Below are 11,016 nucleotides of genomic sequence, written 5' to 3'. Positions count from 1 at the left end.
TACATTTAATGTGTGCTACATATATAATTTTTTCAGTAGCAGCTAGTAAAATTTCTGTAATCACATTCTGAGGATTTTTTTTAAACTTAAGAATTTTGCTAGAAAGACAGGTTCTCCTGCTTCAATTAGCACCTGCCCTTCGTTTCAATAGCTTTGGGTGCGTTTTCAAGCCTTTGCTTAGTGGTTTTCATCAGAAGAGATCTGCTAAGCCTTAGCTGCAGGGAATGAAATACTTTGGCATATTGAGAAGTGTCCCTTCCAACAGCTCAGTGGCCAGAGTCAATGCAGGAGAGCCCTCTCACATCACTCTTCAAAACCTGAAAAAATACTTCAGGGCAATAACACAGACATCAGTAGGTGTTGACGGATGTTTGGCAGTTTACCCTCAAAATTGTGATCTCCGCTCAACTTACTCATTATCATGGGTCCCGGAGAAGGTGAGCTGAGAGGTGAGGGCTGTACTGCCTTATGTATCTGAAGAACAAAGATATGCTATCACCTGCTTCTGCTGAAAATGTAAAGGATTACATTATCTTCTCCTGGCCTGAATCCTATGGGGCTGGTTTTTCACTCTGACAATTGTCTAGTGACAAGGAAAGGCATGGGAAATGTGGCTGCTGTAAAGCCACGGAGTGAGGCAGTCAAGTGAAGGGGAAGAGGTAGTTGAAAGCACAGAGATCTTGGAAAGGGCATGAAGTCAAGGTAAGACATACTCATGCCACTCACTCTGTTTGTTCCTAGAGCTGAAGCAGCTCCAAAATCTCTAATTAGGAAGGCTGTGGTGGCAGCAATTTGATAGAAAGTGGATGGAGAGGAGAACTTGGGCTGACACTGCAGTGTAGAGTAAGCTGATGTTTTTACTTAATCTTTATTTTGTGCTTATGTCAAATGACTTGAAGATGTGTTATCCTAGCAAGCTCACAGTTGTTACTAAGATTACTAAGATCCCATGCTTGTTTAGGGGTGATAAGGCAGTTGCTAGAGTTCTTAGGAAGGACCAACTTCTGCTCAGTCACACTGGCATATCCACTGGGCAGTAAAGTTTGCATAAATAAGTAGGAACATATTAGAGCAGAGGTGGAAGTGCAGTGCCATTTGTGGGGCAGCTGCCAGGTCATTGCACCTGCCAGGTGCAGGTAACTTGAATTGGGTGCAGGTAATTTTGAATGGAAATTTTCAACCCCAACTACAGAGTGGCATAATGTCCTTCTGGTATTAGTAGCATATCTGAAAGACTGCAATTGAACCCTTAAGAAAGAATGAGAGTAGAGGAGAGAGATGGACTCACCATATTTTCTGGAAGTTTGCTTCAACTGGATAAAATGCATCAGTGATTACAGTTTTGCAGTATTCTAGTACTCCAAAAAAATTATTTTATGATTGGCAAATTTAGCTGGCTTTAATGCAATTAAAAGTTGTTTAAGGAAAAAATATTATTTGACATCTGCTACTTAGCAAAGTATAATTCACTACATCAGGGGTCAGCCACTACTATGATTTCAGTTCAGTTCAGTCGCTCAGTCGTGTCTAACTCTTTGTGACTCCATGGAGTGTAGCAAGCCAGGCTTCCCTGTCCTTCACCAACTCCTGGAGCTTGCTCAAACTCATGTCCATTGAGTTGGTGATGCCATCCAACCATCTTAACCTCTGTTGCCCCCTTCTCCTCCTGCCTTTCAATCTTTCCCAGCATCAGGGATTAAAGCCGAAAGTTCTAACTGATCGCACCACAGAGACACCACATTATTGATTTACTGATTGTCAAAAACAGCTGACATAAGCATCTGCAAAATGAAGCACGGTATTGTCTAGAAACGAGTTGAATGCAAATGGTTAATTTGAGTGTTAATCCTAGGAAACCATTTTAAGAGGATGGGGATGTGAAGAGACAGAAAACCATGAAGTGTGCATTATAGCTGAGTGGCAACTGGAATATGTTCCCAGCAAGGAAATGTAGGAGATAATGTAGGGAATACCACAGAGTTGTCACCTTGTTGAGGGTGGGAGGCAAGATGCTGGGTTATTTATGCCCCGAGTACCATCTCTCACAGTCTGAAGTCTGCCCCTGAAGGCACTTCAGACCTGCTAAGATGAAAGCCTCGCAAGGAGAGCAGCAGAAGCTTAGACTAGACACCACTGACCAGTACCAGGAATGGTGAGAGCTGAAGGACAGTGGATGGGGCCACAAAACCTCCACCATAGTTGGGGTCTCAGAGTGGTCCAACTATTGTCATCCCAGTGTCTCCAGAAGTGGAGCCCAGAGGACAGAAGCTTAAACAGCACTTAAACTTCTGGGCCACAATCTCTGCTTCCCCTCAGTCTGGCCAGACAGGTAGCTTGGGACAAGTTATCTTCTTAAAATTCCTACATAAAATCTTTTTTAAAATATTTATTTCTTTATTTGGCTGTGCCAGTTTTAGCTGCAGCATGTGGGATTTTCAATCTTTGTTGAAGCATGCAAGTTTTTTTTTTTTTTTAGTTGCAGTATGCAGGATCTGTAGTTGCAGCATGTGAACTCTTAGTTGCGGCATGTGGGATCTAGATCTCTGACTGAGGATGGAACCCAGGCGTGTTGCATTGGGAGTGCGGAGTCCTAGCCTCTGGACCAACTTTATGCTGAAGATGGGAAAAGTTGAAAATAACATGTCAGTTGGCTTTATGTGTGTCTGATCTCATTTCTTCTCTGGAAAGCTGGCTGGAGGGTCAGTTGCATGTTAGACCTGGTTGGCCAGTGAGGATAGGGAAAGGTACAAGAGGAAGCCAGTGACGCATATTTATCCATGTAGGCCTGGGGTTTAGCGCTTGCAAGTTCAAGGTGGAAGGGTAGTTTCTTTAAAGCCCAATTATACACAAAATCAAAAGCTAAGGAGAGCTCTTTTTGCCGCATCTACTGCGAGAATGAAGACCATTCTCAGCAACCAGACTGTCGACATCCCAGAAAATGTCGACATTAACTTGAAGGGACGGACAGTTATTGTGAAGGGCCCCAGAGGCACCCTGCGGAGGGACTTCAATCACATCAATGTAGAACTCAGTCTCCTTGGAAAGAAAAAGAAGAGGCTCCGTGTTGACAAATGGTGGGGAAACAGAAAGGAACTGGCCACTGTTCGCACAATCTGTAGTCACGTACAGAACATGATCAAGGGTGTTACACTGGGTTTCCGTTACAAGATGAGGTCGGTATATGCCCACTTCCCCATCAACGTTGTTATTCAGGAGAATGGTTCTCTTGTGGAAATCCGAAATTTTTTGGGTGAAAAATATATACGCAGGGTTCGAATGAGGCCAGGGGTTGCCTGTTCAGTATCTCAAGCCCAGAAAGATGAGTTGATTCTTGAAGGAAATGACATTGAACTTGTGTCAAATTCAGCTGCTTTGATTCAGCAAGCCACCACAGTTAAAAACAAGGATATCAGAAAATTTTTGGATGGTATTTATGTTTCTGAAAAAGGAACAGTTCAGCAGGCTGATGAATAAGATCTCAGTGATCCTGCTGCAGAAACAACAAGATAGCAGATGGTTCTATGGACTCAGTTATGATGTTTTAAAGAGACAATAAAAACTTGATTTGAGATTTTTTCCTACTGATTATCATTTCAAACTATTTGGCCAGTAAGCAGTTAAGTAAATTCTAGTGTGTTAAAAACAATAAAAAAAAAAAAAAAAAAAAAAAAAAAAGCTAAGGAGATCAGTTAAGAAGTAAGGTCACTAAAGCTAATAGGCCAAATGGCAGCCATAAAACTATCTGCCTCCTTCAAAGTGAAGCTAGATGCTGTCCCCAGCAAATCCCCAATTCCCAGTGGCTTCAAACAAGTGAGAACCATTTCTCCTTGTAAAATGTAAAATCCACTGTTCTTTTCAAGCATGACTCTTGTTGCTCCTTTCTGTGGCTCCACCCTTTATAACGACCTTGGATCTGCTGCATCCTCTGACTCTTGCTCACAGATCAAGAAAACAGAGTGAAAGACTGAGTGGAAGAGTATTATGGGATAAGCCTGAGAATGGCCCGCATTGATTTGGCTCAGAAAAATTGTCAAGAACTTGGTCACATTTCTCCCAGTAAAATACAGGGGAACTGGGAAAAAATAATTCCTGATTCAGAGAGAATTTCCTAGCAAGTTGTCTACATTATAGAAGGGGAGCATGACTCTTCTTAGCGAGTTAGTCAACCTTGCCAGATAAGCCAAACTAAAACAGCTCGATAACATAAAGCATCACTGAAAGTGGAATTCAATGAACTTGGGCAAAATGAACCATGTGCCAGTCCTGAAACCCGCCAGAAACCAGATGCCTCTGGTGTAAATATCCCTGCCAATAAGGGTATCACCCAGTTGATAAAATAAGTACCAGGGTAGAATGAACAATGTGGAAAAACTAATCAGAGAACAAACTCCAGCATGAAACCCAGGATTTCTTTTTCCTTCCTTCCTCTCATCCAAAGATGGGCTGCCTAGCACAAAATTCAATCCAAAAGTGAATTCTACTTAATATCACCAATACAATTTTTCACTGGGCTTGTTCTGCATTCGGTGATAAAAGCAGCACACAATTATTTTCGATTGGACCAATGAGATTGTACCAAGAAGTCTCTGAAGATTGTCTGCTGAGTGCCAGTTGTTAATGAATCCCATTTGTCTTTCTTGATTAAGTCTGCTATTACCCCCGTTTAGTCCTGTCACCAACCCTTTAGCAAGAATTTTCATATCACTGTTTAGATGAGAAATTAGCCTATGAGAGCAGCACTCATCAATCAGAAGGCAGTTTATTTAATACAGTTTACAGTTTATGAGTTCAAAAACTCTAGCCTCAGACATTAGAAATGGATCACTGTCCCAGGCAGAGACAATCAGAAGGTTCAATTCACTTGACAAGGATGGAGAAATGACTTTGAATTTAACAGACACACTCAGGGCAGGCCTGCCGTATCTCAAGCCTGCAGCTGATATCAGGAGGCTTTTTCTTCTGATTAGGAAATCCCCCTTGGTTTAAGCAAGTGATCCATTCTGGGTACTTAACCACACCTTTCTACAACACTGCAACCAGAAAAATTCAAAATGAAATTTTAAAATAGCATCACTTCTTGTGACCAAATCTTTCTCCTTCTGTGCAATATTTTGAATAAAGCTCCTATAGAATATTTATTTGTTCTTTGAAATTATAAAGAACAAAATGTCCATGAAAATCTTAATTTTGCAAAAGGTAGCACTATTCAGTGGCCATTTGTAAATAGCACAAAAGAAAATGAAGCTTTGGCACTTGTAGAACAGAGCTGGATAGCTATGTGACTATACACACTTAGATGATTCTGGGCCCCAAGAGGATCTTAGGAAACCCAGGTTGGCAGAATGTATTGGTTATTTAATGGTATCAGAGATTTTAGTTATTTTAAGAATTCTATTTCACATCACCATGTAACAAGCCAGACTCAGAGAACTGCTTCCTATATTATTTCATTTTGAGCTATAGTTCCAAATTTATTTTACCCAAGACTCCCCTTTATGTATTTTCTAAATCAATGCTTTAACAAAAAAGACTGTCATTTGTATACTTGGTTAAGTTTAGAGAAGGAAAAACTGGCAAATCTGTTCTAAGAATCCTCAATTTTTATCTTCCACTTGTTCTGTTGGCCTTAAATCTTAGAAAGAGAAATTTCTTAGAAGAACTTTAGGCAGAGAACACTACCTACTATCAGAGCGTGTGAACTTTGCCTTCACTGACACACCTTTGGAGACATAACTCCAACTTCTGTGACCTCTCTCAAATTCTTAATGACCTTATCTGATACTGTTTTCTTTTTTAAAGAATAGTCTAGTCTTCTCCTTAGAATAATGTCTTTTATATTTAGATTGGGTATGTATGTCAAAGAGTATTTCACTGTAGTTATCCATCAAGTATTATTTCAGTCTCTATTATAATTGTTTTAGCTGTTATTTGCTGTCTCAGGCAAAGAATATATATGTTCATTGTAAAATAGAAATGAGACAACATAGAATTATTTGAAGTAAAAAAAAAAAAGAGAAAAAATCAGTCTCCTTATCAAGTCCTCATTTCCTCTTACCAAGTATAACCACTTTTAAGGTTGATGTGTATGTTTTAGACCATTTTTATTCATGCATGCCAAAACACTATAATTTTAACAAAAAAACAAGATTATACTATATATGTTGTCCTACAACTTGTTTGCTTTATTCATAAAACATTGTGTTAATTAGGATTCTCCAGAAGAAAATAATATATTTATAATGAGATTTATTATAAGAAATTGGCTCATGCAATTATGGAAGTTGAGAAGTCCCCACAATCTGCACAAGTTGGAGACTCAGGAAAGTCAGTGGTATAAATTCAAGCCCAAGTTCAAAGGTCTATGAACCAGGAATACCAGTGGTGTAAGTCCTAGTTTAAGGACAGGAAAAGACTGATATTTCCATTCAGCAGTCAGGCAGAGAGAAGGAATTCAACCTTCCTCCACCTTTTTGTTCTATTCATGCCCCCAGCGAATCAAATGCCCACCCAACCAGGACAGGCAAGATGCTTTACTGAGTCCACCAATTCAAATGAGAACCTCGTCTGGAAACAGCCTTAAGACACAGCCCAAAACAATGTTAATCTGACCATTCAGTGTCGCACTCAAGTTGACACAAAAATGACCATTACGTATACCATGAGCAACCTTCCATTTCAGTACATTCATCTAAATCATGTTCTTACTGGCTGCTAAACAGATGTACAAACGTAACTAAAACATTCCTCTAACAAAAGGCATTTAAGTAGTCTCCAATATTTTGACTAGAACAAAACAAAAATTGGACATCTTTAAACTTTTCCCCCTGACCATTTATGTGCAATTCAGACTAGTTGAGTTAAAATCTACGTTTTTTTTTTCAACTTTATGTACTACTGGAAAATCTCTGCAAGATAAATTAAGATTCATCACCTTTTAAGTGTTCACACATTATAAAATTCAAACTTTTACAAGCTGATGTTCTTGAACTAGATTCATCTAACTCACAGTTGACAAAGATTTGAATACAGCACAAAACAAAAAACATTAGTAAAAATAGGTGCCGTAATTCAACATATTACGGCACATATTGCTACATATTTCTACTGTGCTAAACTAAGCTATTCTGTGGCTGTCTGAATCTCAGAATAATTTATATCAATGTTTCATGAGAAAGGACAATGTTCACAGTATTTTGGAAAATGCACAGAAGTAAATCAGAGTGTATTTGGTTTTAAAACTACCTGTCAGTATAGGTTAAGTTATGCCACAATAACAAATTAACCTAAAATCTCATTGATTTAATACAATGATTTGTTTCTTATTTACGCTATATGTATATTATATGCTCATAGCACTGCTCAGGCCAGTAGGGGTCTCTGTTCTCCATAGTCTCTTGGGGACTCAAACTGATGGAGGCTCCTCTTCTAATTGTATTTCCTAGAGCACAGGACTGAAGAACTGTGCAGGGACATATCTGGTTCCATAGAATCACTACAAAATAATAGCCTAATTGGCTTTAATACAAGAATCACAGTTCTGAAAGCTCCCAGTCAGTGGCCATTTTCTCAAGTACTGCTTCCTCCATGCCAGTGATGGATCATCAGTGTCTGATAACATTGCTGAAACTCAGCAGTGTGCAAAAATGGGATCTGACTAGGCCACTCCCAGTCCTTTTATTGTCTTCTCTTGCCATCATCTCTGCTGACCTCAAGCCACTGACCAAGGTCCCATTTGTTCCTCTAGATATAAGAGAGTACCATTCCTCTCTCAGAATCACTTAGAAAGGGCTCTGCCTACCTCCACACCACATTATCCAAAGACAAAATGTCACAGCCATTCCCCTGTTAATGTATTGCTGTTAATATCAAAATAGCTCTCTTCCGTCCTTTATTCTCATTAACTTTGGCTCCTGCACAGCCACAGAAGTCAACCACTGAGATCACAATAAACTGTGGAAAATTCTGAAAGAGATGGGAATACCAGACCACCTGACCTGCCTCTTGAGAAACCTATATGCAGGTAAGGAAGTAACAGTTAGAACTGGACATGGAACAATAGACTGGTTCCAAACAGGAAAAGGAGTACATCAAGGCTGTATATTGTCACCCTGCTTATTTAACTTATATGCAGAGTACATCATGAGAAACGCTGGGCTGGAAGAAGCACAAGCTGAATCAAGATTGCCAGGAGAAATATCAATAACCTCAGATATGCAGATGACACCACCCTTATGGCAGAAAGTGAAGAGGAACTCAAAAGCCTCTTGATGAAAGTGAAAGTGGAGAGTGAAAAACTTGGCTTAAAGCTCAACATTTAGAAAACTAAGATCATGGCATCTGGTCCCATCACTTCATGGGAAATAGATGGGGAAACAGTGTCAGTCTTTCTTTTTTGGGGCTCCAAAATCACTGCAGATGGTGATTGCAGCCATGAAATTAAAAGACGCTTACTCCTTGGAAGGAAAGTTATGACCAACCTAGATAGCATATTCAAAAGCAGAGACATTACTTTGCCAACAAATGTCCATCTAGTCAAGGCTATGGTTTTTCCAGTGGTCACGTATGGATGTGAGAGTTGGACTGTGAAGAAAGCTGAGTGCCAAAGAATTGATGCTTTTGAACTGTGGTGTTGGATAAGACTCTTGAGAGTCCCTTGGACCGCAAGAAGATCCAACCAGTCCATTCTAAAGGATATCAGTCCTGGGTGTTCATTGGAAGGACTGATGCTGAAGCTGAAACTCCAGTACTTTGGCCACCTCATGCGAAGAGTTGACTCATTGGAAAAGACTCTGATGCTGGGAGGGATCGGGGGCAGGAGAAGAAGGGGACGACAGAGGATGAGATGGCTGGATGGCATCACTGACTCTATGGACATGAGTTTTAGTGAACTCCGGGAGTTGGTGATGGACAGGGAGGCCTGGCGTGCTGCGAATTATGGGGTCGCAAAGAGTCGGACATGACTGAGAGACTAAACTGAACTGAACTGAACACTATGAAGGCAAATCCTTAGACAGTGTTTGTTAGGGTCATAATTGCGTGCAGATAGATACATCATAAAGAAGTGTTATTTTTTTTCTGTCTTCATATTAGAAATACCTTAGTATTTCAGATCAAGAAATTGGAAATTGATAATTCTACATGATTTATTCAAATAATCATAAGGAGTACTTTCATTTTGAATATTACTCCAACTTTATGTTTAAAAATTGTACTCCAGGCTGATCTCAGCTTCTGTAGTTCATCATGTATCTTATTATAATATGTTGTGTAATTAAAAAAAAAAACCTTTTATAAACCATTCAATACATTTCAAAGTCAGAGGCAGGTGTGACATTCATGATAAGATTTATTCAAAAAATTTACGATTGTGTTTCTCTTGTTTTTGTTGTTCAGTCACTAAGTCCTGACTATTTGCAACCCCATGGACTATAGCATGGCAGGCTCCTCTGTTCTGCACTATCTCCCAGAGTTTGTTCAAATTCATCTCCATTAGGTCAGTGATGGTATCTAGTCATCTTATCCTCTACAGTCCCCGTCTCCTTTTGCCTTCAATCTTTCCCAGCATCAGAATTTTTCCCAATGAGTTGGCTCTTTGAATCAGGTAGCCAAAGTATTGGAGCTTCGGCTTTAGCATCAGTCCTTCCAATGAACATTCTGAGCTGATTTCCTTCAGGATTGACTGGTTGGATCTTCTTGCAGTCCAAGGGACTCTCAAGAGTCTTCTCCAACACCACAGTTCAAAAACATTAATTCTTCAGCACTCAGCCTTCTTTATGATACAACTCGCACATCCATACATGACTACTGGAAAAACCCTAGTTTTGACTATATGAACCTTTGTCAGAAAAGTGATGTCTCTGCTTTTTAATACACTGTCTAGGTTTGTCAGCTCAATGAAACTATGAGCCATGTAGTACAGGGCCACCCAAGATGGTCATGGTGGAGAGTTCTGATAAAACATGATCCACTGGAGAAAGGAATAGCAAACCACTTCAGCCTTCTTGCCTTGAGAACCCCATGAGCAGTATGAAAAGGAAAAAAGATATGACACTGAAAGATGAACTCCCCAGGTTGGTAGGAGAAGTGTGGAGAAATAGTTCTAGAAGGAATAAAGAGGCTGAGCCAAAGCAGAAACAAGGCCCATTTGTGGACGTGTCTGGCTGTGAAAGTAAAGTCCAATGCTGTAAGAATGATACCACATAGCAACCTGGAATGTTAGGTCCATGAATCAAGGTAAATTGGAAGTGATCAAACGGGAGATGGCAAGAGTGAGCGTTGACATTTTAGGAATCAGTGAACTAAAATGGAATGGAATAGGTGAATTTAATAATTCAGATGACCATTATATCACTATTGTAGGCAAGAATCCCTCAGAGGAGATGGAGTAGTCCTCATAGTTAACAAAAGAGTCCAAAATGTAGTAAGTACTTGGATGCAGTCTCAAAAATGACAGAATTATCTCTGTTTGTTTCCAAGGCAAACCATTCAATATCACAGTATGTCCCAACTACTTCTTCAGCCAAAGAAGCTGAAGTTGAACAGTTCTATGAAGACCTACAAGACCTTCTAGAACTAACACCAAAAGATGTCCTTTTTATCATAGGGGACTGGAATGCAAAAATAGGAAGTCAAGAAATACCTGGAGTAACAAGTAAGTTTGGCCTTGTAGTACAAACTGAAGCAGGGCAAAGGCTAACAGAGTTATGCCAAGAGAATGCACTGATCATAGCAAATATCCTCTTCCAACAACACAAGAGATGACTCTACACATGGACATCACCAGATGGTCAACACCGAAATCAGACTGATTACATTCTTTGCCGCCAAAGATGGAGAAGTTCCATACAGTCAGCAAAAACAAGATGGGGAGCTGACTGTGGCTCAGATCATGAACTCCTTATTGTAAAATTCAGACTTAAATTGAAGAAAGTAGGGAAAAACACTAGATCATTCATGTATGACCTAAATCAAATCCCTTATGATTATACAGTGGAAGTGACAAATAGATTCAAAGGG

General features: G+C 39.8%; 1 protein-coding gene across 1 annotated transcript; it reads left to right on the top strand.

The window, feature by feature from the left end:
- Positions 1-2,869: 2,869 nt before the first annotated feature.
- On the top strand, positions 2,870-3,576 carry LOC129656134 (60S ribosomal protein L9). Its single transcript, XM_055586896.1, has one exon. The coding sequence runs from the start codon at positions 2,896-2,898 to the stop codon at positions 3,472-3,474; it is 579 nt and encodes a 192-aa protein (XP_055442871.1). The 5' UTR covers positions 2,870-2,895; the 3' UTR covers positions 3,475-3,576.
- The last annotated feature ends 7,440 nt before the right edge of the window (positions 3,577-11,016 follow it).

The sequence above is a fragment of the Bubalus kerabau genome, chromosome 6 (genome assembly GCF_029407905.1).
Source record: "Bubalus kerabau isolate K-KA32 ecotype Philippines breed swamp buffalo chromosome 6, PCC_UOA_SB_1v2, whole genome shotgun sequence".
Taxonomy (NCBI): domain Eukaryota; kingdom Metazoa; phylum Chordata; class Mammalia; order Artiodactyla; family Bovidae; genus Bubalus; species Bubalus kerabau.
Note: the sequence above shows the minus strand (reverse complement) of the source record. Positions and strands in the feature narration are given on the sequence as shown.

What these genes read in the sequence shown, in the direction of transcription:
- LOC129656134 (XM_055586896.1), top strand. Translation starts at nt 2,896, where the DNA reads ATGAAGACCATTCTCAGCAACCAGACTGTCGACATCCCAGAAAATGTC.